Source organism: Centropristis striata, chromosome 10, assembly GCF_030273125.1.
Source record: "Centropristis striata isolate RG_2023a ecotype Rhode Island chromosome 10, C.striata_1.0, whole genome shotgun sequence".
NCBI lineage: Eukaryota > Metazoa > Chordata > Actinopteri > Perciformes > Serranidae > Centropristis > Centropristis striata.
The window spans coordinates 22,979,757-22,999,349 of NC_081526.1; the positions used below are offsets into that span (position 1 = coordinate 22,979,757).

General features: G+C 41.3%; 1 protein-coding gene across 1 annotated transcript; it reads right to left on the reverse strand.

Annotated features, from left to right (window-relative positions):
• Nucleotides 1-649: 649 nt before the first annotated feature.
• inhbb (inhibin subunit beta B) lies at nt 650-8,446 on the reverse strand. Its single transcript, XM_059342967.1, has 2 exons — nt 7,528-8,446; nt 650-2,045 (listed from the first exon to the last, which is right to left on the reverse strand). Exons 1-2 carry the CDS (start codon nt 7,913-7,915, stop codon nt 1,237-1,239), a joined length of 1,197 nt encoding a protein of 398 aa, XP_059198950.1. The 5' UTR covers nt 7,916-8,446; the 3' UTR covers nt 650-1,236.
• Nucleotides 8,447-19,593: the final 11,147 nt, after the last annotated feature.

Consider the following 19,593-nt stretch of genomic DNA (forward strand, 5'->3'; position numbering starts at 1 on the left):
AAAATACATTTGAAACAAAATTCAATTTACTTCTATAAAAATAACTTTTCAATGGCAGTTTTTGTTTCACTAATCCCGCAACTTTTCAGTGCAAACGTCACAACAATCATTCGCTTTGGAAAGGAAGCGAAAGATTACATTTCAAGTATTGATAAAGAGTCGAGGACTGAAAAGAGAAAGAAGGAGAGAGAGAAAGATGGAAAGATAATTCAGTCTAATAGAGCATGTTGAGTATGGGTATAGGTTACTATACATTGCATAGCTCATGTGGCACTTATTTAGCGATAGGACAGGACACTCAGTACCCCTTGGAAGGCATTTCTTTATACAAGTGCTATTCAGGGTGTGCATTTCAGTTTCTGCAAGTGCTGCACTGCACTGTGGTCGACCCACTGGGTCCAAACTAGAGTCTCCCCACTTCTGCTGAGCCTAGAGGAAGCAGTTCTCTCTCTCTCTGTCGCTCCCAGTGCACAAAAGTGAAGTGCACTTATGAGATCTATCTTCACCTGGTTGTCATGGAGCCTGCAGCTCTGTTGACAGGCAGGAAGTTGAGGTTGAGGCCTGTCGTCCACAGCAAGAATGACAACAACAGCAGCAGTGGCAGCAGCAGCAGCAGCTCTGCGGAGGACTTTCTTTTGCCTTTCTGTGGAGGGTATAATCCTGCAAGGCATTAAGCGCTGCCGGTCTAATTCCACCAGAGAGGACAGTCAGACTGTGTCTGTCGGCATAGTAGGGAAGTGCTGGTGTTCTGAATTGTATAAGCTGATGAATTGTCAGTGCTTTATAAAAACAAAAGTCTGTCATGTGCTTAAAGTACTTAAGAGGGTTGTAGGAGTGGGGTTGGGGTGAAGCCAATAATGTCATCGGCTGATCCTGTCACTTAAGCGCTTGTTATCTTCATTCAAGAGGAGATGATGAGCCATTATTTTTTGACTAGAAATGGCAAACTAGAGCAAAGTATCATTTGGTGATAATCATTCCCTTCTCGTCCCATCGCTGACCAGTTGACCAACTCGGACAGCAAGCACGTCACTCAGTCTGATAAATACACACACTTGCACAAGCACGTGCAAATACACACATGGACACAGCACTGATACTTGCATGTAGCAGTGTGCGTGTTGCTTGCGCATACAGTAGGTATAGATATATTGTATATGTGTACCGTACAATAACGTCCTGTTTGTACAAAAGGCCTTTCTGATTGTTCAGAGATAATGAAGGGTCAGTGTGAAGTCAAGCGCAGCCACACTCCTCCACAATCATGTTGGGCACATCCCTCTTTACGATGTTGTATTCATCGTCAAAGTAGAGCATGGACATAGTACTGAGCTTGGTGGGGATGCAGCAGGAGTTGACCGAGCCCGGGCTCATCCCTCTCATGCGGTACTGGTTAACTACTGCAGTGTGGAAGGATGAAGCGGAGCCAGGCACGCCCGCCATATAGGCCGGGCAGCTGCCCTCGCAGTAGTTGCCATAATAACCAGCTGGTGCAATGATCCAGTCGTTCCAGCCAATGAGGCGGAAGTCTATGTAAAACTGCTGCCGGCAGCACAGGCCCCCGCTAGTGCCGTCACACTCCAGCCCCCGCTTGCGGATGCGGTGTTTTCCGTCCACCTGTCTCGCACGCACCACCAGGAAGGGCCGGTGGGATGGGTCACCTGGGTCCACCAGCACCGGGGCCACGCCACCCGTCTCGCAGCCGTCACAGTGAACCTCCAGCTCCTGCCGCCGGTTGCCCTTCCCGAACACAGCCCGCACCGCCTCCGAGAGGGGGAAAGTATGCCAGCCGCTGCGTTTCAGATCCACCCGTTTCTCCACCAGGGCCCAGCGGCCTGGTCCTCCTCCACCTCCGCCTCCTGGGCCGCCCTCAGCCCCAGCCTCCTGGTAATGGATCTTGACCGTCACCTTCCTCCGGAGGCCCTTCTCAGGCCCGGCTGGCAGCACACGGAAGTAGAGCCACAGGTTGGCCTGGGACACGTACAGGTTCTGGTTGCCCTCATTGGAGATTAGGAAGTACAAACCAGACTTTGAGGTGTGATCATCTGTTGGATATATTAAAAACAGGAATGGTTTGAGTCTCAAATTCACATTGATGCATTTACAGTTATTTTAAAAAAATGTATACATAACAGTATGTTCATGTTCATGTTGAGCTGGATGGTTTAATATTGACTTATTGACTTGAAATTGTCGCATTCTTATTCGTTATTCGTTCAATGATGAGGTGACTTTAGTATGTGTTAGCAGGTATGGAGTAGGATGATCTTTGGCATCACTTTACTGAAATTCTATACTTAAATCACATGATGACAACTGAACCATCTCCAAGCCAACTGAGCGAATATCTGCTGATGAGGGTTACGAAATGTGGCTGAAAACAAATACACATATATTTTTTCAAGCCAACTGACAAGCCTGTTTTCCTTCTTCACTCATGAAACACACACACACAAAACATGTGCCCACAGGCCTCCTTCAAAGGGCACCACTCTTATAGGGCTGCTTTCCCCCCTTGTTTTCTCTGTTCACCCTCAATCACTGTGTCAGGTGACCTCTGTGGCAGCTCCTGATAGGCCAGCTGTGACAGGCCAGTTCTGGGATCAGGCCCAGTTGGCCTCAGGTCCAGCTTTGTAAGTGACAGGGCCAAAAAGAGAAAGAGAGGGAGAGAGAGGGGGGACAGGGAGGAGAACAGAGAAGAGGAAGACGAAGGCAAGGAGGAAGGATGCAAGTGGAAAAAGGTGGGAGGGTGGCAGACACGGCCAAGGCCCCCGGGGGGTTCATTGAGTTCGCTGTTTGTGCCCCCCACACACACCCACCCCCCCCAAACTCCACCTCCACCCTACCCCACCCCACCCCACTGCTTCCCCCCTTCATCCAGTGTGAGCACCCTGAGAGTGACAGCACAAAGCCTCTGTGAGGCACTGGGAGACAGCCGCACTGCAGCCCGCCATTGAAACGCGTGGCTTTCCAGCAAAAACCATGATGAGGCAAAAATAAAAGCCATTTACATGACACTGGCCACTTTCTACAGCAGTACAATGAGGAGATCTGAGTCTAAAGGTGGCGATGGGCTCTCCCTGGCAGTATTTTTTTTCTAAGCCTAATGATGTCTTCCAAATTACCCTGAGGTAACTTGAAGGGTTTCTATTTCAGGAGATTTGGTACAATGTGCTCAAGCAGAGCAGCGCCTTTGAAAGTGGCTAAATTACTTTGTTTGCCGACTGATTAGTGTGTGTCAGTGTCAACAGGTGGCCACCAAAGACGGGCCCACTCTTTAAGGCGCCTCACGCCTCTTCCTCCTGTAAACCGCAGCTTTACATTCACACAGGGACCTGTTGAGACCAGCTCTCCACTCTGTAGCATGTCAGCTGGGAGCTCAAACACTTCACACACATTTACACCCGGCCACGCACACCCAACCCCATGGGAAGCAATACATCAACGATCAGCCTTCTCAATACCAAAGCATGTGGGTAAAGTATCAAGTGCACAGTGAGAACATATTGTAACCAATCTGAAGTGAACGATATAAAGGAATCAGCTGAACAGCAGCCTTTGCCTGCGACTGCCGTAAAGGCCCCTCAGGGCTACAAGTAACTAACCTCACCTCATTCAGCACTGTGCCTTCTTACTTGCCTCGACAGCTCCGAGCTTAGAAAAAGGGGAATCGCACAGTGACAGCGTGATAAACAGACGGGGAATAAAGCCTGAAAATAACACAGAGTAAATCTAACAGTGTGCTGTTGTTTGTTTAGGAGACTTGGTTAAGACTTTATGTGATTGATGTTATTTTATCTAGTCCTTTGGTTTATAACGCTGTCCACAGCAAAACATCATGTGAATAGGGATGATGTTGTTAGGAGGGGAGAGGGTGTAATTTAACTGATCGTACTCTGGTGAAGTGTTCAAATTCAAAAATATCTTTGTGACCAACTGTATAGTTCTATGTGTCTCCTCTCTGCAGGCCTGCTGGACTAATTGCTTGGCGCAAGTTATGCAAACTGATAAAATCATATGACCACAAAACCTGCTACAGGAGCTATGAGCTGTCATACAGTGTCTCCTCAAACTGTTCAGAGCCTGAAATCCTCTGCCTGAAGACAGTGAGAAGCTGGAATAAATGGTTGGCATTCTTGCTGGAAAAGTCCCCAGTCATCAATTAATATTATTAAAATAATGATCGAATCACAGCCCTATTGACCGTTATTGTAATAAATAACCCACTGTTATGAAAAGGAATGCAAGATACAGCAATACTTTGCAACAGAAACTATGAATAAACTTGTTTAACTTGTAAAAAAACTTGAATAAACTTGTTTAAACTTTAGTAGCTGATCTGGAGCTTTCAGTCACATCACAGATGGAGTTGGCCAGTTTGAAGTGTAGATGTCCAATAACCTTTTTTTCAGAGCACATTAAGGACTCGATAGCTTGATAGATTTGAACATCTATAACTGCACAACAACTTGCATCTCTGCACCATCATTGCAGCCAGGGATTGACAATGACAATGTAACAGCACTGTAGCAATTTGTTCTACTCATATAGTATATGTGACATCACCACCTTACAGAAGTCCTGACGGCTTGTTTAAGATCATAGTTTCAGATTACGGGCTGTATGCATTTTTCTGTGGACTGAGCATTTTTGACATTTCCACAGTATTTTTTATAAGACTTCAGACCTGGCTATGATTAAAAAAAAACATGGAAATCTCACTTTACAATATGGGATATTTAAATGAATGAAAAATTACAACACGTTACCCAGCTGCTACATGGAGATTTGACATACATCTATAAATGTGTTTCAGCCACCTTCATCACCATCTTCTAGTTAGATGTTTGTCTTTCTCAGTATTGAGAGTATATACCAACAAACCACATAAATTATCTTTACTGGGGTTTTAAAGGACCAAATTGTTCTTTTCATCCAGTGTTCCAAACAATCTGGAGCTGGCCCTGACACGCCTCGACTGACCCCCCAGTTGAGGAGTTACGAGTGAGTATCAGCAGGCAGGACACCTGGGTGGGCTTGTGTGGATAAAGAGCTGCTTCAGCATGTCCCCACCTGCGCCACCAAGTCAGGGAAGAGGCCATGGAAGCAGGCGGCTTCAGAGCTCATTACTCAAAGCTGCTGTCGACAAGACCACACGCCGTGGAAGTACAAGGGGTTCAGCACCAAGCATTTGTGGCTTTAACGTGAGCAGAAGCACGTACGGCAGCCAGCCCCCAGGTCCAAGTCTCAGCACTCTAGGAATTCCACATAGGGCGAGGAGGTGAGGGAGGAGAAGACGGAGAATGGGGGTTAAGTCGCTGGACTTTGGCAAAAGGTTAAAGCCGCCTGGCTCTGTTGTTTTGAAAGCTTTACTACAGGGGCATTTTTAATAACGCTGCATAAATCATTTATAGGATCACAAGGTATACAGAGGCAGCCAGGCCCATTGAGGACTGAAACACACACTTGTCGGTGAATGTGGAAAATGTCTGGAGCAGGTCCAGGAGCGCCATGACTGACAGCTCCTCATGAAAGAGTTGTGTCCTGAAATAAACCTGCCAACCCGATCCTCTGGAGGAACCGGGCTGGAGTTAATGACGTCCCATAATGAAGTCTTAATTCCATGACTTGGACCACTCGCCATGAGTTCACTGGGTCCGAACGGCTATAGTGAGCAATCAAGAAGCCTCGATCTAAACTTCTCCGTTGACCCCTCTCTCTTTCGCCCTCCCTTCTTCCCGGCCTGTGTTCCCCGATCCGCTCCCGTGGATACGGGATACTGAATCCCTCAGCGAGGACCCACGGGACCATGTCAGGAGAGAAAGGAGATTGGCATCGTCTCCCTCACCTGCCCGAGGCCGCTTGGCAGACCTCTTACCTCTGTGCTACCGCAACTGGAGATAAGAAGCGGGCTCCCTGGCTGACAAGCATGCAGTTAACCCTGTGCTGAGGGGAGGCGAGCTGACCTCCCCTGCTCCACACGTAAACATCTATCCGCATCTATTTGCTGGCTACTGTTGGCTAAACATATGCCAACCTCACCCCCCGTCTTGTTCTAAACTGTGACAACAACAATTCAGGCTCCCCCATGCTTGGGGGGACAAGCTCCCCTGGCTTCAGAGCTTTCTGGAGACCTTGCCTCTGAGCCATGCCCCGGCTGGCAGCATCCGATCTGGGGGGGCGTGAGCCAGCTGGCCAGGAGGCAGACGGGGTCTAGGGAGCAGGGACCCAAGCCAGCTCCATGGTACAATGCCACACAAAGGCTCAAAGGTGTGAGGAAGAATAGAAGTAGGGGAAAAAAACAGAAGTAGAAGAAGAAGAAGAAGCAAAGGAGCCCAGCGAACCTTTAGAACAACAAAAGCATTCTTTACAGCACTGCAATATGGGCACACAATATCACCCCCCCTCAACCATCACCAACACCATACCCCTCCACCCACACTCCCCTCCACAAACTCAAATGTCTCATGCATTATTCTGAGCAATTTCTTTTGTTTTCCCTGCTTTTTTTCTGCTCCACGTTGACATGTTGGGTTCAGCAGGAACACATAGTGCTCTTATAATAATTGCCTGGCTTTTGTTCCCTTGCCATGAGGGTGCTCAGATCATTCCCATTGGAAGGCGGGACCTAGCAGCCCATTCAGGCTAATTGTACCAGCAGGGCCAATGGGAAAATACAGGATATAAGGGTGTTTGCGTGTTGAAAATATCCTATTTTGGTGTCTCTAATTGTATGTTTTCTTTTCTTTAAAGAAACACTTTGTGTCAAAGACGTGGTTCTCACAGTGCTAACTGACAATTATTGGATTCTGTCAAGCGCAGATGATTTTAGGTGTGTGCGCCTGTGTGTGTGTGTGTGTGTGTAGGAAAGGGTGTGTGTGTGTGTGTGTGTGTGTGTGTGTGTGTGTGTGTGTGTGAGAGAGAGAGAGAGAGAGAGAGAGAGAGAGAGAGAGAGAGAGAGAGAGAGAAGAGAGGAAAGGGTGTTCTCTTTGGACTTGTGAGAATTAGTTAGATACACATTCTTAGAGGAAGGGATAAATGGCCAATTGAGGGACTTTGTCCGTATTTAAAAGAGGGCTTTATACATTGGAGTATTGAGTGTGAGCACAGCTTTAGAGATGAAATTGGATTCAGAGGTTCTTTTTATCCCCTAGACAACACATGGGGGTAATATAAGGACTCGTTCTTTAGTTTCATCTCTTTTTTGAAATTTCATTGGGCTAAAACAGGAGGATTTACCAGCAGCATGTGGCTCCAGGCAGGGGGGAATGTGGGATGTAATAAGATGATGAAAATGATGACTGCAATTAGTTTATGGCTTTTTTTAAACAGCTGATGTGTCTGTCTCTGCTGCTTAGTCATATCAACATGATAAGCTTTAGAGAATGAAATTTCATCAATGAATGAGAGCAATGTTAAGTTATGAACTCACCTGCAGCCCTGGGCTACTCGTTACATAAAGTCAAAAGGTGACTGGGTTCACCAAGGGGTCGATTTAGATGTATGCAATGAATTATTGATTAGTACCTGATTCGGCGAAGCTGATAATCTCCGAGTTCTCCGCTTGAACCTCGTTGTTGTATGCAGCCTGTCCGTCAAAGCTGGGTATCTCCACCCGGCCGTCCTCTCGCACTTTCCCGGCGTGCAGCCTCCTCAGCGCCGTCACCATCGCAGCCTTCGGGATGGGATGAGTGATGTTGGGTCTGTCTCTCATCTGCAGCCGGTTCAGTATGTGCCTCTTCACCGCTTCCAAAAAGTCTATGTTGACCCGCTCCGACTGATCCGGCGCCCTCAGGCCGCAGGACGCGCACGACTCCTGGGGCGAGCTCTGAGTCTCTGCCCCGGCCACCGAGCTGCAGCGCACGGACAGAACGCACGCCACTAAGCAGGACAAAGCCAGGCTGTAGATGCTCATTTTTCTAACTTAAGGTTACAAGTGTGAATATATTAGACAAACACTCTGACGTTAAAGCTAATTTTAATTTACAAATGTTCACGTTCCGGGAGAACATCCACTTGTGCCGCAAAAAGTGAGACGCCACAAGATATCCAGAGAAGCCGATGTATTCCCAAACACATGAGGCTAATTAACTCCAGTCATTATACATTCAGGTTATTATCCAGCAACGCACAAAATAAAAGTTCATCTCTGTGATTGCCAGGCGCACTCAGGAGTGGTGACTGTTGACGCGCTTCTGTCATACCACATTCACTTCAGTGTGTAATCTGCCAAAACAAACCCGGACCAGAACACCGCCTCGCCGATAAGTCTAAATAAAACAACCCCCTCGGTGTCCAAAGGGGTTCAGTCCGCGCTTTCATTCAAACAACATGCAGAAAGTCCCAAAGACAATAAGAAGGCTCGGTGAGTCCTGAGTCTTTTGTGTCTGCGCCTTGGTACCGTGTCCGGTGCGCGCGGCTCTGTGCGTTCTGCAAGATGCTGATCACTGAGACCCTTTTCTGTCTTTGCAATCACGACAACAGGGGCTCCGCACACCCAAAGTTTTTATACAGGAGTCGAAACCACGTGGGGATTTCCACCAACTGGACGCAAGGGATTACTAGACTACTACGTCTCCAGAGCCACGACTCCACTGATGGAACAAGGTTTTATTATGGTAACACGCCGGCCCCGCAGAGGTTGCATAATTGTTTTCCCCCCACGGTTTGCGTTATTTCACTTACAGAGTGAAGCATAGTGTGATCATAAAACTTTAAGATGACAGTGTTGGGAACACAGGATTAGTTTTTGTTAAAAGCAGCTGTGTCACTGTAGGTCACGTTTTACATAGATTACAACGTATAACACATTTATACAGACATTATACGGAGTAAAACATTAAAGATAAAGATAAATATTAAAACCATACAGGAGCATTTCAGTCTCTTAAAATTATGGATGCATTCAGGTTGTGAAAAACATTCCATTGATAGAGAGAACCAGGTAAATAAAGTGTATAAATGCAACATTCTTCCATTAAAACCAGATGACTATTTTAAAATCAAAATATGAATAGTTCATTACATTCATTCATTCGTTCATTAAGTCTGGGTGAAGGAATATATAATAGTTGGAAGTTAAGTCAAGTGAGTTCATGGCGAGTTCCAATGCTGATTAACAAATACATAACGCCATCTACCGATATACAGCTGTCATTACACACTGCAACTGCCCACAGACAGACAGACGGACAAAGAGACAGGCAGACAGATAGACAGATAGATAGATAGATAGATAGATAGATAGATAGATAGATAGATAGATAGATAGATAGATAGATTTGAATTAAATTCAAGAAAAAGGAGTGGTTTCATTCTTCACCTTCCATTTCATTAAAGGGTCATAGTTCTGTCTAAAAGAACTAATGCCCTTTTAAGGAAATGTGCCTGTACTAACTGTGAACTCCTCTCCCCCAGCCTTTTAGATCCAAATTCCCCTCCTAGACAGAAAGATGGATGATTAAGCCTCTGAAGTCCAGAAGATTTTGGTTCAAATTTGTCAACTTCCTAATTAATCTCCATTAATTTCTGTCTCTGTTTAGCATCTTTCAGTCTATCCTTACATCACATGCATGGCTACTTTTTCTCGACACAAACTTGATCAGATTACAAGTATAAAGCTGCCAGGAACCCAAAATACAAACAAAAGACACAGGTGTCTGTGGAAATGTACTTTTTTTTTTCTTACCATTTATACACACAAAAACAGCAGAAAAAACTAGAAAATTTCCTCTGGGGAAATTTTGAAAGGGCCACGGGGGCTACTGCCGGTGTGTGTACACTATGATGAGATTCTTCAGAGATTTCAAACTATGCCCTTTAACTTCAAAATGTGTGTGTGTGTGTGTGTGTGTGTGTGTAGGTGTAATTAAAATCACATAAAGTTACCTGTGTGTGTGTGTGTGTGTGTGTGTGTGTGTGTGTGTGTGTAATTAAAATCACAAAGTTACCTGTGTGTGCGTGTATGAAGCATGTTTATGCATTTGTGAGGAGTGTGCGCACTTTAGTGCGTGTGTGTGTGTGTGTGTGTGTGTATCTGTAACTGTAATCACATCAAAGATCAAAGGCAATCAGATCAAAGCAATCAACAGAATTAACTGCAGCTGTTAATGTTCCGAAAGAGTGACAGCAGCCAGAGGTGGACAGACTCGAATTTCTGGCCTCGAACAGAAAGCATTTTTGGCAAAACCATAATACCTATCATTGATCCGACTTCACTTTGAGCGTCCCGAGTTCTTCCTGAATGTCTACATATGATTTTTTTAAAGAAAAATAAAAAAAATAGCTTTGTTAGAGCGATCTAAAAAAACTGTTCAATCTCCCTTTTTTCCAAATCTCCCTGCGTTTTTAATATGGGAGCCAATGAGGCTGTTGGTGGTGTTGGTGGATCATCTCTACGTCGTACGCCCAAACTATAACTCTGACAGCTTTACCAGAGGATTGTGAGTGAGAAGACAAATTTTCCTACGTTTCTATGTATAAATTATTTCTGTAGAGTGGAATTTGCGGCCTGGAGCGCAGTTTTCAAATTTATTTTTTGACAGTTTTACCTCTCCCTCTACACTCTGAGCGATGACATCACACACTCTGACACCAACATTCCATGCAATACACACCCATTGTAATCTCAGAATTTCTCCCAAAATGATCATGGTCATTGAACAGGGATTGATAAAAAACTATATGACCTATCGAAATGTGGATTCATACACCGATACACAAGACTTGTGTCTACTGCTTAAAGTTTAATGGAGTCTCTAGGTGAAATTATGCCGGAGAAGTAGACGTTTAAAAATCTCCAATTATTGTTCTTTTTCGCTCATTTTTTTGTCGGCCGTCCCATTCATTTCAATGCAAATGACTTACGTCGCGAAAAATTCGTATTCTGTAGAGAAAAGTAATAGCACACCGATCCCGATCAAACCGCACGTTTTGATATATAATTTGTCCTGCAACTCTTTAAATTGTAGGACTAGTAGCAGGACGAAAAGCGTCCGGAAGAGGAATAAGAAAAAATCCACAGTATAACAGTAGTGCTCGGGGCTTTGCCCTGGTCCCTACAGCTATTTCTGTATGGGACCAGTGCTCGGTGTGATTGCCCCAAGACCCTGTTTGCATGTAAATTAAAAAATAGTAATAGTTTTCATTATAGAAAGAAAATTCACATTTTAAAAATGGTCTAGAAACATACAGTTAAAACCAGAAGTTTACATACACTATATGAAAAGACACATATGCTTTTCTTCTCACTGTCTGACATGAAATTACACAATCACTTTTCCAAAATTATTTCTATTTGCTAAATGCCAGAATAATGAGAGAAGGATTTTTTTTTAGACAATTTTTTATTACTTTCTTCAAGGTCAGAAGTTTACACACACTAACATCATTATGCCTTGAAACAATTTGGGAAAGCCCAGATGATGCTGTCATGTCTTTGGAAGCTTCTGGTTTATTGACAACATTTGAGTTAATTCGAGACACACCTGTGGATGTATTTTAAGGCACACCTGAAACACACTGCTTCTTTGTGTATCATCATGGGAAAGTCAAAAGAAATCAATCAAGATATCAGGAAGAGAATTGTAGACTTGCACAACTCTGGTTCATCCTTGGGTGCAATTTCCAGATGCCTGAAGGTTCCACATTCATCTGTTCAAATAATTATACCCAAGTATAAACACCATGGCAATGTCCAGCCATCATACCGCTCAGAAAGGAGACGGGCTCTGTGTCCCAGAGATGAACGTGCTTTGGTCCAAAATGTGCATATCAACCCAAGAACAAAAGCAAAAGACCTTGTGAAGATGCTGGCTGAAGCTGGTAAGAGTGTGTCACTATCCACAGTGAAACGAGTACTGTACCCACATGGGCTGAAAGGCCACTCTGCCAGGAAGAAGCCATTACTCCAAAAGAAACATAAAAAAGCCAGATTACAGTTTGCAAATGCACACAGGGACAAAGACCTTAATTTTTGGAGACATGTCCTGTGGTCTGACAACACTGTTATCTGGCTGTTTTATGTTTCTTTTGGAGTAATGGCTTTCAGTCCTGATATCTTGGTTGATTTCTTTTGACTTTCCCATGATGTTACACAAAGAGGCAGTGTGTTTCAGGTGTGCCTTAAAATACATCCACAGGTGTGTCTCGAATTAACTCTAATGTTGTCAATAAACCTATCAGAAGCTTCCAAAGACATGACAGCATCATCTGGGCTTTCCCAAATAGTTTCAAGGCATAATAATGTTAGTGTATGTAAACTTCTGACTTTGAAGAAAGTAATAAAAAATTGTCTAAAAAAATCCTTCTCTCATTATTTTGGCATTTAGCAAATAGAAATAATTTTGGTAATCCTAACGGACTTAAAACAGGAAAAGTGATGTCTGATTTCATGTCAGACAGTGAGAAAAAAAGCATATGTGTTTTTTTTATATAGTGTATGTAAACTTCTGGTTTCAACTGTAAATGTCACACTGTGAAAGCTCCTATGATTGCACTTTCAACTGGCTTTCTCAGCTTATCTACATATCGTATATAGATAAAGTTATTACTGTAAATATAAAATGTGTCAATAAATACATGGACTCCAGAGGGTTAAAGAACAGACAGATATGTCTATAGATTGAATATACACTCATTAATAATATTATATTAATACATTGTAAAAAGCAAACAAACAAACAAACATTGAATAGATTAGATGGACAGATCGATAATACCCATGTGAGTCAACAGTGATTGATGAATGAACCAATCATTTCAGCAGTACTTATATAAACTCTTATGTAGTATAATTAACAACAAAATATCACATTTTACAACCTTTACCTTTACCTTTTACCTGTATGGTATTCGGGTCGAATTGACCAGTTTACATTTTTTTTAAAAGAAGAAAAATGGTCCAAGTACACATTTTTTCTACCTACTCAATGCCCTTAGCTTGTTTTCTGTGATATACAAACAAAAAATAATAATTGAGCACACACTGAAAAACTGAAATCTAAGTACGATGAAATATCTTAGATCAAGGGGATATATGCTTGTTTTTTGTCTGATAAGATAGTTCTTCTTAGTAAGCAGTTTTTATTTTAGACTGTTTCACTTGTTTGATATAAAGATTCTATGGCTTTTGTCTAATTTCAAGAATTTTAAGAAAATATTCTACATACAGATAAAAATATTTGTAGCTGTAGCAAGAAAAGTACACTAGTTTTTAATCTGACTTTGCTGGTTTCAGTAAATATAATGCCTATATTATGTCAAGATGATGGCTCGAGCATTTATTTATTATTAATTCAAGAATATTTTTCAACATATTGAGAAAATAGGTCACATCAATCAAGAATCATGAAATATGCACTTGATATTAGTTGGATTACACTAATTCTAAGGTATTTTTGGGTTCATTGAGATAAGATATTTTTTTACTTGTTTTGGAAAGTCTTGACAAGCCACATTTTCTTGTTCCATTGGCAGATAATTTTGCTATTTTTAAGCATATGTGGTACCCATAGTACTATTGGTCATGTTAATGAACAGTTAAAAGAGTACACCCCCCACTATAATGTCAATGCACTATTCTATTTTCTGAATTTAATTCATTTGTTCCTGATTTTATTTTTGTAATATTTAATTTAATTAACTCATGCACTATGTCCTTTCACATTAGAAGCTAGTTTTGATCAGGTAAAGTTAGGGTGTCTATAAATTAAGTTTATACAGGCACTGTGGGCAGCACAGGGGTCCATGAGAAGAGTCAAGAAGACCGTGCATGTGAGATGAAAATGAAAACAGTGAGCAGCATCATGCTAATGTGCTTGTGTATACGTGCAGAGGAAAACAAACCCAAGTAAACTTTATTTTTTGAACTTATGCACGCCTGGAAATCCCTTTTTGTGTCCAAGTGTGCAACACATAATACACCTATTTTTTGTACATTTTTTCTTGTTTTTAAGAGCTGACTTTTTGCTGTGCATGCTTCTGTACCCCACACATTTACATCCTTTATATGGTCTTCAGGTCAGTTTCACTGGCATACACACACAAATACATGCCCACACACAAATACACAGACACAAACACACACAGACATGCATGCACACACACATACAGATAATGTAACATAATTATAATAATAAAAATAATCTTCCCTGCACTTTTTACCCTCTGTCATGTGTCCAACTGCAAAAAAAAAACAATCACACTTCCATTGTTAATTGTGGTCTATTAGAGACTGATTGCAATCATTAAACATATACAGTACAGGCCAAAAGTTTGGACACACCTTCTCATTCAATGCGTTTCCTTTATTTTCATGACTATTTACATTGTAAATTCATCAAAACTATTAATGAACACATGTGGAATTATGTACTTCACAAAAAAGTGTGAAATAACTGAAAACATGTCTTATATTCTAGTAAGCAAAGGGTGGTTACTTTGAGGAATCTAAAATACAAGACATGTTTTCAGTTATTTCACACTTTTTTGTTAAGTACATAATTCCATATGTGTTCATTCATAGTTTTGATGCCTTCAGTGAGAATCTACAATGTAAATAGTCATGAAAATAAAGAAAAACGCATTGAATGAGAAGGTGTGTCCAAACTTTTGGCCTGGACTGTATGTTATCTCAATCGTTTGAAATTGAGATAAAGACAATATATGTTAATGGGTTATGAATTTAAATTTTATTTTAGAATTGTTTTTAAAACCCTGAACATGGCAGGTCATCCCAAACATAATTTCTTCTGAAATGGAGTGAAGTACAAGTATAAAGTGACATAAAAAGAAAATACAAAGGTAAAGTTTAAGTACTTGAGTAAATGTAATTAGCTGCATTACATTACATTACACCACGACAGGTAGAAATATGTTATGTATGTGTATGTAATAATATTCCATTAAGACGTTGCATGATATATACATATGCCACTGCGATGAAATAATAATTACTAAGAAATTAATAAGAGAAGTTATTCAGGCACTGAAGTTCATCATTCAGCACAGTCATCTGAATACTTCAGAAACTGGAAGATTATTATTTCTGTCTGAGTGAGAGAAGAGATTCTGACTTTAGTTACAGTTATTTTGTTATGAGAGGGGGTCATGTGGCTATATGTTTTGTCCTTTGCAGTGCCTGGTGCAGGTGTTCCTCCCTGCTAGAGGAGATGCTGCTCGATGTTCTTTGTCTCTCTCCTTTCTGTTTCCCAGGTGGTGGTTGGAGTCCTGGTTGGAGTGGGATTGGACAGCTGATTGAACAGCTTTAAAAGGACTGCTGCTGAGGACGCCTCTCTCTCTTGGCCCTTTGTCTGACTCCCAAACAGATGACTTTGTGGGAAATGTTTGTTGGCTGTTGTTAATAGTGTTGTGATCTTTGTTCTTTGTATTATTTATAACAAAGTTTCTTTAAGTTAAGTGTTCAGGAAGAACTCAGGACGCTCAAAGTGAAGTCGGATCAATGATAGGTATTATGGTTTTGCCAAAAATGCTTTCTGTTCGAGGCCAGAATTTCCAGTTTGTCGACCTCTGGCTGCTCAGTGTGGCAGAACTGTCTCCACCGTCAGTTAATTTCAGTCGATTGCTCTGATTGGTCAGACACGTAGCCAGCAAAGGGCCCGCCCATTTTACTGACTGGCCCACCCAGTATGATAAGTATGATAGTATGATAAAAACATATTTTGTTACAAAAAAATATAAACATGTATGTAAGAAAGGAAATAAATGTATAACTAGAAAATTTCCTCTGGGGAAATTTTGAAAGGGCCACGGGGGCTACTGCCGGTGTGTGTACACTATGATGAGACTCTTCAGAGATTTCAAACTATGCCCTTTAACCTCAAAATGTGTGTGTGTGTGTGTGTGTGTGTAGCGAAAATCGCATAAAGTTACCTGTGTGTGTGTGTGTGTGTGTGTGTGTGTGTAGCGAAAATCGCATAAAGTTACCTGTGTGTGTGTGTGTTTGTGTGTGTGTTTGTCTGTGTAATTAAAATCACATAAAGTTACCTGTGTGTGTGTGTGTGTGTGTAGCGAAAATCGCATAAAGTTACCTGTGTGTGTGTGTGTGTAATTAAAATCACATAAAGTTACCTGTGTGTGTGTGTGTGTGTAGCGAAAATCGCATAAAGTTACCTGTGTGTGTGTAGCGAAAATCGCATAAAGTTACCTGTGTGTGTGTGTGTGTGTAGCGAAAATCGCATAAAGTTACCTGTGTGTGTGTGTGTGTTTGTGGGTTTTTAATATGGGAGCCAATGAGGCTGTTGGTGCGTGTTGGTGGATCATCTCTGCGTCTTACGCCCAAACTATAACTCTGAAAGCTTTACCAGAGGATTGTGAGTGAGAAGACAAATTTTCCTATGTTTCTATGTAAAGATTATTTCTGTAGAGTGGAATTTGCGGCCTGGAGCGCAGTTTTAAAATTTATTTTTTGACAGTTTTACCTCTCCCTCTACACTCTGAGCGATGACATCACACACTCTGACACTCTGAATTTTTCACGACGTAAGTTGCGAAAAACTGCCCAAAATTTTGCATTGAAATGAATGGGACGGCCGACAAAAAAATGAGTGAAAAAGAACAATAATTGGAGATTTTTAAACGTCTACTTCTCTGGCATAATTTCACCTAGAGACTCCATTTAAACTTTAAACAGTAGACACAAGTCTTGTGTATCGGTGTATTAATCCACGTTTCGATAGGTCATATAGTTTTTTATCAATCCCTGTTCAATGACCATGATCATTTTGGGAGAAATTCTGAGATTATAATGGGTGTGTATTGCACGGAATGTTGGTGTCAGAGTGTGTGATGTCATCGCTCAGAGTGTAGAGGGAGAGGTAAAACTGTCAAAAAATAAATTTGAAAACTGCGCTCCAGGCCGCAAATTCCACTCTACAGAAATAATTTATACATAGAAACGTAGGAAAATTTGTCTTCTCACTCACAAGCCTCTGGTATAGCTGTCAGAGTTATAGTTTGGGCGTACGACGCAGAGATGATCCACCAACACCACCAACAGCCTCATTGGCTCCCATATTAAAAACGCAGGGAGATTTGGAAAAAAGGAAGATTGAACAGTTTTTTTAGATCGCTCTAAAAAAGCTATTTTTTATAAATCATATGTAGACGTTCAGGAAGAACTCGGGACGCTCAAAGTGAAGTCGGATCAATGATAGGTATTATGGTTTTGCCAAAAATGCTTTCTGTTCGAGGCCAGAAATTCCACCTGTCAATGTTCCGGGACATTAACAGGTGCCAGTTTATTCTGTTGATTGCTTTGATCTGATTGCCTTTGATCTTTGATGTGATTACAGTTACAGATACACACACACATGCGCATAAGCACGCACACTCCTCACACATGCATACACATGCTTCAAACACACCCACGCACACGCACACACAGTAACTTTATGTGATTTAATTACACACTCACACACAGTAACTTTATGTGATTTTAATTACACACACACACACACACACACACACACACACACACACACACACACACACACACACACACAGTAACTTTATGCGATTTTAATTACACACACACACACACACACACACACATTTTGAGGTTAAAGGGCATAGTTTGAAATCTCTGAAGAATCTCATTATAGTGTACACACACCGGCAGGAGCCCCCGTGGCCCTTTCAAAATTTCCCCAGAGGAAATTTTCTAGTTATAAAGTAATAGATTACTGTATTTTTTTTTTACTTTTCTGAGTTAGTGTAGTAATGCTTACAATTCAAATCAAGTACATATATCAGTTACTTGATATTTGTTGCTTCAATAGCAGCACTGACCTATACACAATTATTTGCGTTGTTAAGTGTTATTTCATTGTTATGTTGGGAGAGCACACACCACTTCTCCACCGCTACACTCCATCATTCTTTCTCAACGAAGGTTGAAAAAGTTCTCGGGTAAAAAGGACATGTGTAAAGTGTTAAAAGTAAAGTGATGAGTAAAGGAGTAACACATTTAATCACGATTAAAGAGGTAACTACAACTGTAACCACAGAACCCAGTGTTTCCTCTAGGATATTTTCAGCAGCGGGGGAAAAAGTTATTTGTCCCCTGGGGTGGTGTTCATGTGTAAATATCAAACAAAGATTTAGAAAGTATAAAAAAATGACACTTTACTACGAAACAAGCTGTAGAACCAGTGTTTCCCACAAGATTTTCTGAGACTATGATGGGGTGATCTGAACAAAGTAGAGGGGTCCGGGGGCATACTGTTATAATATTTGCCTTCACCCACTTAGTCGTCATTAGGGATGGAAATCGCGGGTTTCATCACGATACTATATTAGATTGATTCATTGACAATGATACGATATTTGCCGATATCACAAAATCTGCTGTCATACAACTTTGATTCAGTTGGATTTAGGGGCCATGGATTAATATGAGACGATATATATTTATATTAATAATAATCCATCCATTTTCCTCCGCTTATCCGAGGCTGGGTCGCGGGGGCAGCAGGACAGTCCAGGCGTGCTAATAATCCATTCTTTTTAATACAAAGAATAAAAAAATAGACCTTCTGTTCACTATTAAGTGCCACATGTGTTTATGGGTTAACTGAAAGAGCCTGTGATGATCTATAAATTATGAACATTGACCCTTCCCAAGATTCTGTCTGTGTGCTCAGTTTACTACTGAAAACAAAACGAGATTGTTAAAAGTATCAATGTTTTGGCATTGCATCAATACAGTTGGATTGTTTACAGATTAATTGATATATCGATCTATATCCTATCACTCCAAAGTTAGGCTAAACTTTAGCAAAGGGAAAACCTGACAGACATTTTCAGATGTGTTCCTTTACTTGACCTCAAAATATCTAAAAAATTAATGAGGGTTCTATGGGTCCCCACTTTTTGCTAACCCATGCAGTTTGAGGCAAAATTTATGCAGTTTTTCTCTTGCAGTTAAATGTGATATTTCCTCCTGAAAATATGAATTTAGTTTGACTGGAAAGCTGAGACTCTTGTGGATTTCATTTAGCAAGTTCATTGCAGTGAGAGCATTTTTTAAAACTTAACTTCTGTATAAAATGACCAACTGTGACCTCTAGGATAACAGCCTCATGAAACTTTACAACCACAAACAAGAGACCTGGAGCATTCAGAGGATTTATGACTGAGGTATATAGACAGTAAGGTTTCTTAGCAGTTTCCAGAATAGAAGTGCTACCAATTCAATCGCCTTGCAGAGGTTTCTTAATTTAATATTTTGGAGGGATCTTTGACCCCATTAAAATATGAAATTAAATATATATATATTTATTTTCTTTTTTTTTAAGTTGGGTGTAAAAATAATTTTTCCATGGTATCCATCCTGCACTACTATAACAATGTCAATCCTACAAGAAAACCATAACTTCATAGAATGCTGCAGAATCTTTTTTATCAGAATTGAATATTGCAGAATCTATTGTTATTTTTTTCCATTCTTAGTGTGGTTTTGTGGGATGCAGATGTATAATGTGTAAATGTTTCAGCAGCAGGAGGTGTAGGGTTTGGATTGGCCATTTTTATGTTTATGTCTGCTCTGTGTTTTCACAATAACACTACTTAGAC

Excerpts from the sequence above, each read along its gene's own strand:
- inhbb (XM_059342967.1), bottom strand. The coding sequence starts at position 7,915 with ATGAGCATCTACAGCCTGGCTTTGTCCTGCTTAGTGGCGTGCGTTCTG. Across the intron at positions 2,046-7,527 it reads TATCAGCTTCGCCGAATCAG|ATGATCACACCTCAAAGTCT; the intron begins GTACTAATCAAT and ends TATATCCAACAG.